General features: G+C 43.9%; 1 protein-coding gene across 1 annotated transcript in view; it reads left to right on the top strand.

The window, feature by feature from the left end:
• Positions 1-18198, top strand: part of QRICH2 (glutamine rich 2) — a 44654-nt gene extending 26456 nt beyond the window's left edge. Inside the window, exons 7-16 of the mRNA XM_077251811.1 lie at positions 2495-2571; positions 2670-2784; positions 9337-9459; positions 10404-10481; positions 10624-10788; positions 11599-11720; positions 14452-14517; positions 14614-14715; positions 15947-16103; positions 17921-18198. Coding sequence (XP_077107926.1) covers positions 2495-2571; positions 2670-2784; positions 9337-9459; positions 10404-10481; positions 10624-10788; positions 11599-11720; positions 14452-14517; positions 14614-14715; positions 15947-16103; positions 17921-18064 — 1149 coding nt within the window. The 3' untranslated portion in view covers positions 18065-18198. The remainder of the gene's footprint in view (positions 1-2494; positions 2572-2669; positions 2785-9336; positions 9460-10403; positions 10482-10623; positions 10789-11598; positions 11721-14451; positions 14518-14613; positions 14716-15946; positions 16104-17920) is intronic.
• The last annotated feature ends 1051 nt before the right edge of the window (positions 18199-19249 follow it).

Genomic DNA, 19249 nt, shown 5'->3' with positions numbered 1-19249 from the left:
TGTGGCATTAAATGAGCGGGGTGGACAAAAATTGCTTGGGTTTCGTAGACCCAGCTCCGTAATGGATAGATCGGGGACAGGATTCCCTGTGAGTGGAGGGACTCCATTCCCTCTGGTATCTTGTTCTTGTCCAAAATACGTTTTTAGACGAATGTTTCTATAGAAGTGTTCTAGGTCTTGGGATAACTGGAATTTATCCCATGGGGGGGTGGGGCAGAAAGACAGCCCTCGTTGCAGGATAGCTAGTTCAGTCGGGCTGAGTGTGTATGCAGAGATGTTGAGAATGGAGGTAGAGGGATTACCTGTGATCTGGTCGTCATCCGATCTGCGGTGTTTGCGGGCGGACCTCCTTGTGAGTCTCCTCCTGTCTGTCGGCCACGAGCTTTTGTGGGGGGTCGCTTCTGAAAAAAACGGTTCTGAGAGAAAGTGCCTGTGGAACTGTCGCTGTCTGTACTGTGTGAACCAGTGAATCTTGGATTGTAGTTGTAGTTTCGTCGCCAGGAGCCCGTATTGGTTGAATCTTTCCATCTGTACACCCGGTCTTGAATATAATCGTCGGAGTCCCTTTGGAATTTAGATCTTTTCTTGTCCTGTAGGGCCTTACGGTGGTCTTCGATGATTTTGTCTGTTTTGGATTTTAGATTTTGCCAGTCAGTGCCAGAGAGGGTGGAGCAAAGTTGTTCCTCAATAGAAGTAATTTTTTGTGCTGATTCAGTAATAGCAGTCTGGAGAGTCTCTATGGTAAGTAATATGATATCCAGTGAACACTTGTTGAGTATTGACTGGAATTTCTCGCAGAATTCTGGTTTATCCGAGAACAAGGTGGGTCTCAGGTGGCACCGCAAGCCTCGTGGTATTCTGCTGAGCTTGTGGTATTCAGCTAGGGTAGTAGCGTGTAGATCGTATGAAGTCAGCCGTTTCCGTTCTCTCTCATAGTCCCTGGTCCGTATTTCTTGTGCAGGAGTTTTCAAGAAATCACCTGATGTGGTAATTTTAGAGAGTGACTATCCAGCTTGCAAGGCCAAGAGCAAACTTATCAAGGAAGGTTCACCAGCAATAGCTATGGTGCTCTTGGGTGGCAACGGGTTAATATTGCTGGAGTTCTGGTTGCTTTACAGATGCCTAATATTCCTGGTGTTTTAGGGGATATCTGTATGATCTGCAATGATTTAGTGAAGTGACGGCCTTCACTCATTTTATAATTTTTCATTTATTTATTTTAAGAATTATTGCAATAAAATGAATATTGGAGCTCTATCTTTCTGTAGGAAGCAACATTGCATTTTCATTTCTATTAAAAATACTCTTTGTTCTCATGAACGGACTGTTTTATAATTATATTGTTTATTCCTTGTTACCTTTCTAGTCTATCGGCGGTGGCCAAGCGTGCACACTGCTTACAAGCTCTTTCTAAAAGAGCTTGTAAGTGCTTGCTCTGAAGCTGGCCAAGTTGTTGGAGCACACTGTGAGCGCACGGTACCATCCGGCTTCAGTGTCACTCTGCTGCTCCTATGCTGCAGAACTAACGCTGTCTCATATAGCAGCATAAGAAAGCGGACTGTTCAGGCCAGCGGCTCCACGCTGCCACTGGTCCGAACTGCCAATCACGCAGGAGCGCACTGCCTCTGAGCAAGCCGGGCGAGCTGTGCGCTCCTGCGGGAGATGAGACAACCCCTACTAATGAACTGACACTTGGGGTAGTGGCAATGGATCCTCTACAGAGAACATGGTGACCAAAACCCTTTAATACTCCAGTTATTTGTAGTGTATTTTTCAGTATGTGCAATAATAGAAATGAAAGAATCTGCCTGGTCGTGGACGGCAGTGAGCGAATACATTCTCAGACTTCTTGCTGCGTTTCTCCATTTGCCCAGTAACCCTAGTGGCAGGCATTGTGCACATCTGAGATAAGCTGGACAGTGTATTTTGTAGTCTCCTCTCTACTATCATGCAATCAGTTATATTGGCACATTCTACAGAACAAGATCTCTAAAGGATTTGTCAGTGCTGAAGTGTCCATGCCTAAAGAGCGTATATTTAGGTCTGTATAGTGTAGGCTCCAGTAACGCAAATACTAATTATCTGCATGTTGTTGATATTGTCATGTTAGTGGGTAATGGATGGGCATTTGACATGTGCAGAATTTATGCCAAATGCACATTTTGCAAACTGGTATTCTTCCTGACTTCCCCATACCCATCCACACTCATGTGTTTTTTTTTTTATCTGTTGTATGTTTGGAGTAAGGAAGTCTCCAGCCTCAAGCTCCTGTGGGAGCTGCAGTGTGTTGTGTCCCAGAGGGCTGGAGCCATACTGGGGAAGACTTTTTGTATGGACTTTTTATTTTAATTTGTGCCAAAGGCTGGTTTGTGTTATTACTTTGCTTTGTGGTTTATGAAGACTTTAATACCAAGTGTTCCTGTGTCTACTTCAGGGAGCAGCTGAGTTAGCCGACCTGCCACAATGCTTACTAATCCTCTTTTGTTGTTAGCAGGACCTACTACAGAGAAGAAAAGATCCTACAATGACTTCACAAAATAGTGACCAGACATTGGAGGACACTAGCCTCCGGTAAGTAAGCAGACCTTTTCATAATAAAGAAAAGAAGTGAAACATCAGAATAGGTGATATACAATTGTTTACTTTAAATATCTAATTTTCTTCCTAAGTACTATCATCCAAGAAATTGAAAATGACTTAAAGGAATTGCGTAAAAGTCAGAAGCTGGAAAAATCCTTAATGGAGCATACAGTGGGTGATAAAGAGCCGTACCTGCAAGATCAGGTTAGTGGAGTGCCGGAATTGTGCAATGTTTGTGTACTCATCTTCTCTCTCTCTATCTCTTAGGCTACGTTCACATTTGCGGTCGGCGCCGCAACATCGGGCGCCGCAGCGTCGCCGCATGCGTCATGCGCCCCTATATTTAACATGGGGGCGCATGGACATGCGTCGCACTTGCGTTTTGCGCCACATGTGTCCCTGCGGCGCCCGCGTCCGGGCGCAGAGGACGCAGCAAGTTGCATTTTTGCTGCGTCCAAAATCAATGAAAAAAAGGACGCATGCGGCGCAAAACGCAGCGTTGTGCATGCGTTTTGCTGCGTTTTTGTTTGCGTTGTGCGTTGCGGCGCCGACGCTGCGGCGCACAACGCAAATGTGAACGTAGCCTTATATGTGTAAATGGATTTCTTTTCCCCTTAATAATAAAGACCTTCATTTATAAACTGCATTTTGTGGTTACTTGTGTTATATTTGTCTAATATTTAAATTTGTTTGGTGATCTGAAACATTTAAGTGTGGCAAACATGAAAAAGAATAGGAAATCAGGAAGGGGGCAAACACTTTCACACAACTGTATATATACACAGAGGTAGAAACGGGAACACCGTCTCTTTAAGAATGTTGCTGGTGTATTAGGTGCAGCATAAACCAAGCTGGAAAAAGTAAACACGGCCCTCTGGGCAAAACAGCAAGCCAAAATAAAACAAAACACAGTCCTTCTGCTTGCGGGGATGAGCCCATTCTGGGCTAGCAAGGTCCACAATTCAGGTTTTAGCATAAAGCATAAAACACTTCGCTGCAGTTTTTCTCTCCAGACACTGAACAACTACTGCCTCTGGAGACCAGCTATTTAAGCTCCAGACCACACCCTGGGGTGGAGATTAGGTGGCCAACCTCCCACCCACTCTATGGTCATTCACAAAAAAATCTAGCTCTTTATTTAAATTGGCTGTTAAAGAGAACCTGTCAGCAGGATTGTGCTGAGCAATTTACAGACAGTGTCAGGTCGGCGCCATTATACTGATTAAAATGATACCTTGATTAATGAAATCTGTCTTGTGGTTGTTGTTTAATCTTTATTTTCAGTTTTGAGTTAATGATATGCTTGTGTTCCCAGGCGACCCGTGGGAGTCTTCATGTGGTGCTGGATTAGGTATTCATCTGTATGGCTGATCCCTCAGTGACCTTCCCCCTATTTTACATGATGAATATTATATATATTGTGAAAAAAAAAATCACCTGCAGCAAGCAGGCACAGGCGCTGCAGCATGATCACATCTATAATGTGCATTAAATTGTTTTATTTGATGATATAAGTAAATTCATTAAAAAAATGCCTCCCACAGATGACGCCGCCAGCGCCTGCGAAGCAGCATCCATCGGATCGCCGATATTTGCTGCTGTACAGGTGCGGCCAGCGCCATCTTAGTTTTTTTTTTACATTAAAATAAGGGTCCGGTCATTGAAGGATCAATGAGCCGTCAGAAGCCACACAGATGAATATGTAATCAGAGCACCACATGAAGACCTCCACAGGCCGCCCCGGAGCACGAGCCTATCATTAACTCAAAACTGAAAATAAAGATTAAAGAACAATCACAAGATGGATTTAATCAACCAATGTATCATTGTAATCAGTATAATGGCGCCGACCTGACACTGTCTGTAGGTTACTGTGCACAATCCTGCTGACAGGTTCCCTTTAACTCCTTTCAACACTTAGTGTGCTGAAGGAAAAACTTCTGGGTTTTTAGATCACTGAAGCAATGAGCCTCAGCAAAACATTTCTCCCCTCCAGCACCTTGCCTGTGACGTTGTCACATATTCCCCCCTCTGCCCAAAGCTGGGTGTTTTGGCACCTTCATTTGCTAAACAGGGGAGTCTGGACAGGGCACCTGCGTTACCATGTAACTTCCCGGTCCTGTGCACAGGGCCGTATTTAGAGTTTCTGCTGCCCTAGGCACTTTTAGTGCTGCCTCCCCCATTGGTGAGTATGACACTATCGGCAGTGACTTTGGCAAAAATCGCTGATGTGAAAGTTGCCATTTGCAGCAGATCCGGCAGTTTTTCCGCATCTGCCGTGTAACAGATCACTTACGGCCACAGTGCGTTCGGCCTCATTCATTCCCTATAGGACTTGCAGACATGTGTTGCACTTGCGGTTTTGCCGCGATCCGACAAATGCGGTACTTGCAGCAATGGAAAAAAACACTGCTAGCAGTGTTTTTTGTATCACCGTAAGTGCAAAACCGCAATTGCCGCACATGTCCGCAAGTAGCCATCACTACCTGTCCCTGCACCTTGCTAGCGCATCCCTTATCCATCCCTCCCTGACCTAAAACTACACTATAAAGCTTTAGAAAAACAATTTATTAACTGACATATTCCTCTGATAATGAGGACTCCAGGCTACAGCGTAGACTGGGATGGGCAGTCTCCGGGTCTCCATTCTCTCTGTGCACATCCTCAGTCCCTGCCTCACTGCCTGTGCACAGACCTCCCTCCACCGGACCCCGTAATCACCGCTCGCAGTAGCATACCGGCAGAGGTGTATCTAGGGTTTCTGGCACCAGGGGCAAGAATTCATTTTGGTGCCCCCCCTCCGCCAAGGACATATGCGATTTGCACACTCAGTCATGTGCCCACGAGCTCCTCTCCCTAATGCTCTCAATGTTCAGTGACAAACTGAGAAAAGCGGGAAGAGAAGCTCGGTGTCACAGGACCATAAGTGTAAAAGTCGCATATGAGTGAAGTGTCCATGTGATGACTACTGGAACCTGCAGAGCTGAATCCTGACATCGCAGCTTCTGAATTCTCACAGCTAATGCACTGCACACTTTTAGGATGCTCCCTTGCCGGTGGACGATCATGTCAGCACAAGTATATGATTTGTATACTTCTGACCACATTCCGACTAGACGTGCCCGGCCTCGCTCAGTTCATTTTCAATGACGGAGGCCACACATGTCTAGTCAGCATGTGACCGCATTAATGTAAATCCCCAGCATGAGAGAATCCTGACAGCGTGCAGTGCGCACTGTGAGAATTCAGAAGTCTGCAGTCACAAAGAATGACTGCAGACTCATCACAAACCTGGACATCCCCTTTAATGCTCCTAACATAAATAAAAACATGAGAGTTAGCATCACAAATAACATTTACATCCAGGTACCTTATAGATGACGTCGCCTCTGGAGCCGTTCTTCTTTTCTTCATCTTGTCCAGATCCCATGATGCATTTTCTCATCCACAGCCGTCTCTGCAGACTTCCATCTTCTCCGCTCTTTTGCAGAAAGTCTCCACATGACGCCCTTAAAGATACAAGTGTCATTATAATGCTCCTGAATATAAAATTGCCCCTCACTATATTGTCTGCACAAAATATGACCCCCACACTGTCCCTCTTATGGTACATGCTCTTCACACTGACCTCTCCTTTCTATACCGGCCCCCTCTTCACACTGTCCTCTTACACTGTGTCCCCCCTATAGGGCCCAGTATTTATACTCCATATTTATACTCCATTCTCCCACCCTGTGTGCATGGCTCCCCCATCTTCCCACTCTGCGTGCATGGCTCACCCATATTCCCACCCTGCGTGCATGGCTCCCCTATCCTCCCACCCTGCGTGCACGGCTCCCCCATCCTCCCACCCTGTGTGCACAGCTCCTCTATTCTCTCACCCTGCGTGCATGGCTCCCCCATCCTTCTCCCCTGCGTGCATGGCTCCCCCATCCTTCTCCCCTGCGTGCATGGCTCCCGCATCCTTCTCCCCTGCGTGGAAGGCTCCCCCATCCTTCTCCCCTGCATGCATGGCTCCCCCATCCTTCTTCCCTGTCATACTCACCTCTCACCGCGTGGCGCAGAATTTCCCGGCATCTCTGCAGCGTCTTCCTTCCTGTATGAGCGGTCACGTGGTAGCGCTCATTAAGGTGATGAATATCACGGGGCACTTGACCCCGGAGTTTTATAAAAAAAAAAAAAGAAGAAGAAACCTAGCTCAAGTGCGCCCCCCGCATCCCTAGGCACGTGCCCTCAAGTGCCTAGTGGCAAATACGGCCCTGCCTTTGCACCATATGAAAACTAAAGTAATGGAGCACTAAAAACCACCTAGTCACCCGGGCATTCTTCCCCTTCTTTTTCCTAATCCATCTTACGAGTGCACTAGCCTGAACTTCCTGCCTACAGGTAGTATCTCATGGTGTCAATTGCCCACTTGATAGCCAAGCACTCTTTCTCCATGATGGCATAGTTCTTTTCACAGGAGGAGAGTTTCCTTCTCAGATATAGGACTGGATGTTCGTCCTCATCCATTTCCTGGGACAACACAGCTCCCAAACCGACCTAGGAGGCGTTCGTCTGGAGCACAACCTCCTTGGTGAAGTCAGGTGCGACCAAGATCGGCTGTTTGCAAAGGGCGAGCTTAAACTCCTGGAATGCCATCTCAGCTTCTGAGGACCATTTGGCCATTGAAGTCTTTGTGCCCTTAAGAAGATCAGTCAGGGGGGGCGGATATCATGGCAAAATTCGGGATAAGTCACCGATAGTATCCCCAATTCCCAGAAACGCCCTAGCCTGCTTCTTAGAGACCGGCTGTGGCAACTTTTGTATTGCCTCCACCTTGTCTATTTGTGGCTTTATCTTGCCCCTTCTGACAATATAACCCAAGTATTTTGCCTCTTCTTTCCCAAGGGCGCACGTCTTTGGGTTTATGGTAAACCCTGCCTTCCTTAGTGCATCGAGTACCACCTCGACCTTCTGCATACATCTAGTATTTTGTATGATCTCCATAATTTTTAAGGACAACACCAAGTCTTCTAAGCAATAAATGAACAAGTTAGCTACAAATTGCAATATTTGTCTGTTTCCATAATTCAAGAACGACCTATTTAGAGCCTGAATGCTGGATGGAGAGTGACACTCAACTTGTCTCTTCAGAATTCCCCATAGGTGTTGGACAGGCTTCCGATCAGGAGACATAGTAATCAATTAATCACCTTCACCTGTTCTTCTTCAGAAATGCAACACATGTGTGTGTTTTGGATCATTGTCATGTTGGAAAAGTGCATGTCTACCAGGGGCATTGGGTGATTGTATCTTCTTGTCTTTCAATATGGAGCAGTACATCTGTGAATTCATGATACCTTCAATGAAAAGTAGCTCCCTGACACTAGGAGCACTCATGCAGCCCCACATAAGGACACTACCACCATTGTGTTTCATTGTAGGTACCATGTATTTTTCTAAATTAATTGTTCTAAATGCATGGTGCCTACAGTGAAACATGGTGGTGGCAGTGTCCTTATGTGTGGCTGCATTAGTGCTCCTTGTGTCAGTGACCTGCATTTGATTGATGGTATCATTAATTCACAGATGTACTCCTCCATATTGAAAGAGAAGATGCTATCATCACCCTGCCCTTGGTAGACTTGCACTTTTCCAACATGGCAATGATCCAAAACACACAGAAGGAAAGGGTGAAAGTGATTCAGTGACCTAATATGTCTTCTGCTCCTGATCTTTTTTTTTTTTTACTTTATTTTTATTGCGCAAAACTGAGAAAAAAAACAATAAGATACAGAAAAAGGCACTAACCGTGCCAGGTAGTATGCAGATAAACAATGACTAAGCAATGGAGCTATTATCCAAAACAATTTATTGGTTGCTCAAATCCTAAGGATTTTGTAGAATAACACCACCACATGAGCATTAAATTGCTGAAATGAGTTATAGCAAACCTGATGTAAAAGTAAACACAGAGGAAAAAAATAATAAAGAAGAAAATACAGAATAGAAGAACAGTAAAAGAAGAAGCCCACAGTGTCTTTCTTCCAATATATGGGAATGTACACTCTTGCAGCCGCGATTAGATGTCTTAATATCGAATGCCTTTAGATTTTTAAAGGGAATGTCACAGTGATGGAGAAGGATGAGAGCCGGATTTGTGAATTTACGTATCACCAGCTGCACCTTCTCCCAAAAAAAGAGAGAGAAGCCTGCAGGACCAGAAGATGTGTAACATATCACCTTCTTCCTCTCCGCATATCCAACACAAGGGACTCCGGAAAGATAGAGTGTAGGCGAGTCAGAACTCTATACCACCTAGAGAGTAATTTATACCCGGCTTCATGGAAACCGCAACAGATGCCTTAAAGTGAATACGCGCCTCTTCTGATTCTTCCATAACAAAAGGCCCAAATCCCAGTAACATTTGTTAAAATCATCTTTCTTTTAAAGTCAAAGGTATCCATAGCATCCAAGTTTAAACTCATATGTTAACAGATATTCAGGAGGCAAGGAATCGTGGCAGTCGGTATCACAGTAGGTAGGCTCTAAATCTCGCTGTAATATCCAAACAAATGTCCGCACTCTCCAAGATTTTTATTTTCATTTACATTTTTAGAGAGAAATTGCCTCTTTCTACTTTTATTTCCGCCTTTATAAAAGTAAGAAGAAGTGGTAATTAATGTATAATTTGGGATATGTTCTGTCTATCCCAACCATGTTATTTTGCTGGCGTTTGCTGGTTTCTCACGATGTTTGTAACTGTTGTTTTAGGATGGAAAACTGTTTGCTCATATCCAGAAAACAATGAAGCAGCTGCAGGAGGAGTGTGAGCGGCTGGACAGAACAACAGGATCTTTAATTCAGGACCATGAGCAGAAACAGCAACACATTGATGTGAGAACCACTGTGCTGCCAATATTCTTCCGCCTGTTTTTTTTTTACTTATCCCAAACCAAACTTGGTTGCCATTTTCTACATTATTTTAGGAGATTCAACACTTTTCTGTCATTCAGGACCAAAATGACTCTCTTATCAGCTTTGAATAATTTGGATGTTATATCATAAATTTAGTACATATTGGTTAATTGCAAATAATACAGCTCTGTAATTTAAAGTGACTTGCATACAAATTAATCACCTGACCACCCTCCCCTAAAAAGAATATGTAATAAATATTAAACATAATGGGGTTTCCCATGAACAAAGTTCATTTTAATCGATAGATCTTGGAATAATAATAACTTCCACAATTGGATGTGTTTAAATAAAATGTTCCTGTGCTGAGATAATCCTATAACTGTGCCCCTGCTGTGTGCTGTGTAATGGCTGTGTCTGACCATGCAGGAACATGCTCTGATCATACCACAGCTCCTGGGCAGGGGAGGAAGAAAAAACTATACAGATTTACACCACGTGATCGCAAATAATTATTTCTTTTAGGTAAAATATTGCTTAAAAACAGGCAAAGAAATGCTTTATCTCACAAAAAGAATCAGCTGTGATCCCCTGCTGTCCTGTCTGTATACTCTATTTTGCGTCCTCCCCTGCCCAGGAGCTGTGGTATGATCAGACCATGTTCCTGTATGGTCAGACACAGCCATTACACAGTACACAGCAGGGGCACATTTATGAGATTATCTCAGCATGAGAACATTTTATTTAAACACATCCAAGTGTGAAAATTATTATTAGTCCAAGATCTATTCATTAAAATCAACTTTAAAATTAACTTTGTTCGAGGGAAAAACCCTTGAAGAAAAAAAATTAAAGTGATATGGTCGTTATGGACATTACTCTCTATTTGCCCTACATCACTGTATTGATCACATTTCCTACAGGTCCTTTATCAGACAGTGGCGAACCTGGATAAGAACAAAGTAGACAAAGAACCCATCGGATTGGAGACTGATGTCGTGGTGAGATTGTAGTCCCCGTCTGCCACAGCTGCTTGATGCTTTACCTACCTTTCTCTCTCACTTTGCTCTGCTACTATAGTCTAATGGTCTCTAACCTTTCACCTTTATAATACATGGATTATTCCTTGCTACGGTTGAGCAGAAAGCAGACAAGCGTGCATTAGAAAGCAAACTTGGCCGCACGCATTTTGATGCCAGCACAGAACATCTGAGCAGAATGATGCAGGAGCTGCTTGGCAAAGTGAGCGCCCAGGAGCAAGACTGGCAGCGACTATTGGAGAAAATCAATGTGGAGATGCAGAATAAAGTGAGTAGGGATATACAAGTATTAGATTTAGTTTCTGTTTCTTACACATTGCCTTAGGATGCGAAGAACCTACGTTATAATTAAAAAATGCATATCCCACTGTTATGTCATTAATATTTTATAAGACAGCACCTGTCTGATTGGTGCAGGTCTCCTTGCTCTAATGAACACTTCCCAAGGCTGGAAATAGCGGAGTTGATGCACTGGTGTAGATCATCAGCACCACTGCCACTTTGCTTTAGTTATTGGACCACTTCTGAGTGGACATTCATGGTATATTATAGAGAAACACCATTGTTGTTGCTGAGATGACTCCTCTAAAAGACTTGTACCATTATTGTAAGTTATCACTTATAGCTAGCTGATCGCTGAGAGTCCCACTGATGAAACCCCCATTTGATGCTCTCTGGAGTCTGCTATTTGAATGGAAGATGGATCCAGCAGTGGCTTAGACGATGAATAGAGTAGTGGGGCCCATAAGGCACCATGCTCCAATCCAGAGCAGCATTCTTGGAGATCAACAAGTCAACATTTATCCTATCGATAGGTGATACTGTAGCTCACATTTGTACAACCCCATTGGGGATGAATAAACTATGGACTGGCTTTTCCAGTAGAAGGGTTCTGGCATTGCTTTATTCTCATTTACCTCCTTCCACAAATTCAGCATCATGAAAGAACAAGGGAAAGGCCTGGACCTGCGTGACTAAATAACCAATGTATGCTGAGACCTCGTAGCGCCAGTAAGCACTATGACTTGGACAGAGTTCAGTAACACCGCAGACTCTAACATGATCACACACTTTACAGCTGGACCGCATGGAACTGGAGCCAATGAAGAACATCTTGGAACAATGCTGGAGAGACCTACGGGGACAGCTGCAGGAACATCCACCGCTGTACGAGGCTGATGAGGCTGCTGGTATCCGCAAGTAAGGGGACAGAGCTGCAGATGACAGCAATAGCCCATCATGTACCAAAATAGGGCTGTGCTCATGTGTGCAGGGGGGCGGCATGAGGTATGTTCTTGGGGGGCATTGAAAGTACTGAAGTAGGTGGCTGAGACTGAAATCTAGAGGACATCATGGCTGACACTTTGCAATTAGGGGCATCCTAGTTGGCCGTGAGAGACTGTGTTACACTGGGAACTGTGTAAAGTGTTCTGGTGGACAATGGTGAAAATCATAGTAGTAACTCACTAACTTACAGAAAACCAAGGGCGTTCTACTGAACGAGTCAGTACAAAAATGTGTCCATTCTAGGATAGTAGAAGACGTAATTGTTGTAGTACGACTAAGAACAAAAGCAAATCTGTTCTATATTGGATAACATTAATGCTGAAATAATTAAAAATAGTCTGTCTGCCACCCAATTTTCATTGTTAGTACAGTCATGTAGGGGACTTAGCCCCTGTACAAAATCATGTCTGTACTGTAGATGTTACTGCTTTTGCTGTCCAGAAAAAAAATATGTGAATCAGGATTCCTTAGTGCACATTGGAGTTGCAAAGGGCTTCTTGCACTGTTCCGCCTCCTCATACTGCCCCTTAGCATGAGTGATAGTGCTCACTTGCCCAGAGTAAGCTTTGCTTTAAATGAATTGCACGTGCGTACTGACACTGTAGGATCCATTAGGGCATGCGTCTTCCCCTTCTTTGCTCCTAACTAGTGACTGTCCACTAGACTTACACACCCGTCATTGTAGCTAGAGACCGCTGATACACCCGTCATTGTAGCAGGAGACCGCTGATACACCCGTCATTGTAGCAGGAGACCGCTGATACACCCGTCATTGTAGCTAGAGACCGCTGATACACCCGTCATTGTAGCAGGAGACCGCTGATACACCCGTCATTGTAGCAGGAGACCGCTGATACACCCGTCATTGTAGCAGGAGACCGCTGACACACCCGTCATTGTAGCAAGAGACCGCAGACACACCCGTCATTGTAGCAGGAGACCGCTGACAAACCCGTCATTGTAGCTAGAGACTGCTGATACACCCGTCATTGTAGCTAGAGACCGCAGACACACCCGTCATTGTAGCAGGAGACCGCTGACAAACCCGTCATTGTAGCTAGAGACTGCTGATACACCCGTCATTGTAGCTAGAGACCGCAGACACACCCGTCATTGTAGCAAGAGACCGCAGACACACCCGTCATTGTAGCAAGAGACCGCAGACACACCCGTCATTGTAGCAAGAGACCGCTGACACACCCGTCATTGTAGCAAGAGACCGCTGACAAACCCGTCATTGTAGCAAGAGACCGCAGACACACCCGTCATTGTAGCAAGAGACCGCAGACACACCCGTCATTGTAGCAAGAGACCGCAGACACACCCGTCATTGTAGCAGGAGACCGCTGACAAACCCGTCATTGTAGCTAGAGACTGCTGATACACCCGTCATTGTAGCAAGAGACCGCAGACACACCCGTCATTGTAGCAAGAGACCGCAGACACACCCGTCATTGTAGCAAGAGACCGCTGACAAACCCGTCATTGTAGCTAGAGACTGCTGATACACCAGTCATTGTAGCTAGAGACCGCAGACACACCCGTCATTACAGGAAAGGACCGCTGATACACCCGTCATTGTAGCAAGAGACCGCTGACACACCCGTCATTGTAGCAAGAGACCGCAGACACACCCGTCATTGTAGCAAGAGACCGCTGACACACCCGTCATTGTAGCAAGCGACTGCTGATACACCCGTCATTGTAGCAAGCGACTGCTGATACACCCGTCATTGTAGTGAGTGGCTGCTGATACATCCATCATTGTAGCAAATGGCCACTACTGTGAGAGGTGAGTCAGGAGAGCGCGTACTTGCTAACACAGTGGATTCACTACTTGGCATCAGGAGTGTCAGTGTGCACATGCAATTCATATAAGACGTTAAGCACTGGCTGTTGGCAAGCGAGTGCTGTCAATTAAGCTAAAGGACAGTGCACCCCATGCTAATTGAGGGGTGGAATGCTGCAAGGAGCCCTTGTCAAGATTGCACTGAGGAGCCCTGATTAAATACTAAATAAAACTTTTTTCTAGACAGAAAAGTGGAAAAAAATCTATAGTACGGCAATGATTTTTTATAGGGGCTTAGGCTCTTGCATGACTGTACTAATGAAGTCTTACTGACCAGAACAGGAGCAGTGATATAAAGCTGCCAGCAGGGGGCATCCGTACTCTGTGTCTGGAGTGTCACATAGAAGTTTACTGATGTTGCTATTGGCCGGATTTCTTCTCATTTTATAGATTTTCTTGTTTATATATCAATGAAAGATCGAGTCTATAACCAAAATTACCACTAGGGCACAAAACTCTAATTGTTATACGATATGTGTCTATATGTCAAAAAGTTAATAAACATTAGAGGTACAGTCTGAATATAAATGAGTGTTTCCCGTTCTCCAATCCTGACGGCCCACAACACGTCATGTTTTCAGGATTTCCTTAGTATTGCACAGGTGATGGAATTATCAACATATCAGCCATTGCCGCAGGTTCTCTCACCTGTCAATACTGAGGAAATCCTGATCTGTTGGCTGCCATGGGGACTGGAGATTGGGAAACACTGCTATGAATGGTTCCATGCACAGTAGATGTTACTATTACACGGAGACAGAGCAATCATTCTCTATAATTATCCTTTACATTCAGGCAGCTGATTCAAAGATTTCACTGCATCTCCTGTAACCGCGTTGTGGACATGGTGGTGCCCGGCCCGTAAGTCTGGTTTTTATGACTTTTACTTGATATAGTCTGTATAGATCACCACTAGTATTGTGTGTTGTTCCTTTCCCTCTATTTCTGGCTTCTCAGGGAGATATTGACCATCCCAAACAATCCTGGCCTACCAGCACGTGGTTCCAGCCGGCCGTACACTGTATTTGAACTGGACCAAGTCCGTCATCACAGCCGGAGGTGGGTAAAGGTGGCACAGAATTAATGGCCAACACTAATAGTTTAAAATAATATTTTTTAAAGACTTGGACGACATTTAAGGCAGCATTTACTAAGGTCACCGTTTCATAAGAGCACTTGAGTAAAATTTGCCCAATGTATTGAGAGGCCCACACCACATGATAAATTTGTCTTTTCTCAAGCAATCTGTGGCCAAAGAGTGAAATCTATGCCGGCCGGCTAATAGCCAGAAACTGCCAGATGCAAGATGGTGAGATGCAGTAGGATTGCGCCACGGTGGGATGAAGCCCATGAGGGGATATTTGTCACCATTTTGTGGTCTGAGGAGAAACATCAGACCCAGCAATGGCATAAGAGGTGGATTTAGGGACAGACTATCACCAGAAGGCAATAATGGTGCACTCACTGGGTTAAGGAGCTCGAACTCTAGAATCTATAAAGTCTATGCTTGTTTCTTACTGAAAGCATTAGCGAAATTGTCATACTTCGAGGCTGGGCGACTATTGGAGACAGGAGAGAAATGCAGACTGGTTGAGCAGGAACACTTCTGACGACAGGTATGAGCCTACTTAGTGATGTCAGTGACTGTGCGGTTCTAGGTAAGGAGCATGTCTTCTGGAGAATAGAAACAGAACAACCCTGACGTCCTAAATGTCCTAAAGCCAAGTATACACCTGAGTTTTCATTCACACATCTGCTTAGTTTTACACCTGTGAAAGTGGACCGTTTTCCTTCTGCGTGTCTTCTGTTTTGCCTCCTTGTCACATCTGTGTTTGTCACATCCATTTTTAAAAATTGAAGGAGATACTGATAAACTTCGTCTTATCCATGGACTCTTAGCAATGGATCAGTAAGAAAACAGATGGAGCACTGAAATGATGAGAATGTCTTACATATTTCATCTCTTTTTAATGGATCCCCGTAGTCATTAATTATCGAGTTGGATCCGCAAAACGGATGAGAATAGGGCATGCTGTGAGTCTCACAGGTCAGACACTCTGCTCCATTTTTAATACAGATGTGTGTATGGATCAGTGAAACTCTATGGGTCCGACCCGGCCGTGTGCTGTGAACGTAGCCTAAGGCAATGGATTAAAGTTAGACTATTTCGGCAGGATCAGCCAAAAATCGAATGCGTATTAATGACGCTCCACAATCCATAATTTCAGGAGAAAAAAAACAGATATGTATTGATTGATTCTGCTTATTCTATATTTTTCATTTTGATCAGTGACCGCTTACCACCACTTAGTGATTTCGGATATACATCTAGCTCCCGCAACTGTGGAGGAAGTCACACGCTGACCTTCCCGCAAAGACGTTATTCTAGGCTGCAGGCCAGTACCCCATGTACTGTGGAAAAGGAAGATTTTATGGGGGATTTAAAGGTAAGAGGGGTGAAACTGAAAAATAAAGCAGGGAAGGCACCGAAAGAGGCAGGAGTCACAAAGACACTAGTGGTGAAGGTTTCGTCTATAAATTACTTGTTTGATTTATCAATGTAACTTTATGCTTCTGTCAAATAAGTGCACATCTTTTTTCAGGTGGGTCCGCTCTAAAATCTGCCTGAAAAAGCATCCTAAACATACTCCAAAGATTGATCATGTGCATTTCTATGTCAAAACAACTTGCTGTTCATATGCTTAAAAAACTCAGTGGGTCCACCCAAGTCTGAAAAACATGGTGTGCACATACCCTAAAGAATATTCTTCAGACTGATTTTCATTCCTCAGTTCCTTAACATTTAGGCCTCATTCAGACATCTGTTTTTCACGTACGAGTGCTATCCGTGTTTTTCATGTAGCGCACTCATACGTGTAATAGTCTGTGGGGCTATTCACATGGTTAATTTTTTCTGCAGGCCACGGAAAATATCAGAGACATGTCCGATTTTTATCAAAATCTGCTATGCAAATTAATGGGTCAATGGAAAAAAACCCAAATCGGACAGCACTCGTACGTCATCCAAATGCAGTCCAATTTTCATGGACTGTAAGAATGAAGAAGGTGAAAAGAAAATATTTTATTTCTCCACGTACGAGAAAATTGGATGACACTTGTACCAAGCTCTGATCAGAATCATCAATCTGATTTTCTCGTACGTGAAAAATGTGGACACCTGAACGCGGCCTAAGTTAGTTTCTTATCAGTCTATGAAGAACCCACATAATCAACAGACAAACTGTATTGGCATTATTTGATATTAAACTGAGAAAAAGGCTACATTTAGAGTCCACTGTCCTGACCTATATTTGCAGTGACTGTAGCATGTTATATCCCAGGCTCCTGATGAAGCCATTAAAAAGACAGAACATGCTGGGAGGAACAAGATGTAGAGGCTTGTGATGAGCATCATACTCTACTGATCTTCGTCCGCAGTGATATAGAATATATACTACTTTGGTTTTAAAAAAGTGGAGCTGAATACATGTCTAAAAAACCAGTACGATAAACAAAATCATTTTGTTAACATGGGACTGACTTTTTCATGTTTTCTGTCTTGCGCCATACATCTCGCAATACGATGGGTGTAGAGACAAGTTAAAGAAGTTGTCCACTACTTGGACCACCCCTTCTCATACCCCACACTTGGCCCCGATAAAATAAAAAAGATTACGGTATACTCCCGTCCCGGTGCCGTTCCAGCGGTGTCGGTACTCGCGTTCCCGGAGCTCACTTGACATTGCGCCACTGTCCCCGCCTTAGTGCGAATCAAGAGGAAATCAGGGCTGCGGCTGCTCTCTGACTTTCTTTTGATGTTTGATTCGTCTGAAGGGGACGCTAGTGCTGATTGGGTGCCAGGCTCACGTGTCAAACATTTAGATCAAGAAAGGGTTGTCCCTAGTAGTGGACAACCCCTGTAAGGAAGGTCACATATAATACGCAGTGATGATTAATGGTTGGTGATCTCCAGTTATACTTCTAGACTATATGCAAGAATATGAGAGGCATTTTTCAATATATCAGCACTTTGATCCTTTGAAATAAAGGCACATTAATCTGATTTCCATTACGTGCCTTGTTATACCCAGCATGCCACAGTGTGTAATGGATCCATAGTCCACATGAGTTCCCAGAATAGAACACAGCGTTAAGTACAGTTATATGGCCCATTGGGTCAGTTAAATGGGCTTGAACTAACTTTTTTTTATAAATTGTACATAAATAATTCTATATTGTTTTTTATTCTACATTTCAATTACAGGGGGACGTTTTTATTCTGGGCCAGGACGGGCACATCTATCGTGGCAGGAGGGACAAACATTCGCAAACCTTAGAGACTAAAGATGGCAAGAAATCTACAGTTGCTCATCAGAAACTTTGTGACTGTAACTTAAAAGGCGAATAGAATTTGTTTGACTGTCCGATATTCATTATGATAAATAGGATCCGCCTAACAATAGTTATTAATGATACGAGGCTGGAAGCACAAACAGTTGATGCCATTTTTCTTCACTAACCAAACATTGATCTAGTAGTTTAGAGTGTCAGTCTTTCCTTTCCTATTGAATTCTTCATAACTGCACCAGAAACTGCCAGTGTGATTCCAGCCTAATGGCCGCCTCGGCATTTTTATGCTGGTGATCAATGGTTTCAAGGACTGGTCAGTTTCTGCTTATACATTGATGGAATATCCTAGGAATATGCCTTCAATACTAATGCTGAAATAACCCCAACAAATCCAATATTCATTGCTAGCTCTGCTAGATTCTGGTTATGTGTCATTGGGTCTGGATATTATACACAACACATAGATGCTATTTTCATTTCTCAGCAATAGAGCCAGTTGTCTGACTAATTGATGCCAGGATAAGTGAACAAGCGCTTTCTTGAGGACCAGGTGACAGCCCCATGGGACATACAATATCTTACTCAAAATCTAAAGACAGAATTCTGGAGCACAGGTTCAATTAAATGTACAAATGAAACACTGCAGCGGCTTAGATGGCCCGATAAATACCTACTTACAATTCTAATACCTTCATATTTAGTTTAAAAGCATTGTTCCATCCATCTTATCCCTGGCCTATTGTCTCCTCCTGCTAAATACATGTGTTTTTTCTTTTTTTTTTTAAAGAGTACCTTTCAGCAGGATTTAGCGTTATAAAGTAAGGGAATGGCAATAATGGTGCTGTTATGCTGATTAAATTGATACCTGCGAAGAAGGAATCCAACCAGTGGTTGTTGATTAATCATCCTCTAAATTTTTCAAAAAGGAGGCAGGTCACTGAATAGTCAGTGACTTGTCAAAGAACCACACGAGAGGCAGAGGAGCAGAAGCAACCCCTAGTTTGGCCCCGATGCACAGAGATATCATTAGAAGAAAACTGATCAAACAAGAACCACAGTTCGGATTCCTTCACCAAAGGTATTAGTTTACTCAGCATAACGCCACCATGCCTTTACATTAGACCGGTTTCACATGTCCTGATATTTTGAGTACCGGAAAAACTGGTGTGGTAACCGTGTGCTGCATCAGTACCACACGGACGGCCGCCGAGGAAGAAGTGTTACAGTAAGTGCTGTTCCCCGG

The sequence above is a fragment of the Ranitomeya variabilis genome, chromosome 4, assembly GCF_051348905.1.
Source record: "Ranitomeya variabilis isolate aRanVar5 chromosome 4, aRanVar5.hap1, whole genome shotgun sequence".
NCBI lineage: Eukaryota > Metazoa > Chordata > Amphibia > Anura > Dendrobatidae > Ranitomeya > Ranitomeya variabilis.
This window is presented reverse-complemented; position numbering and strand designations above follow the sequence as displayed.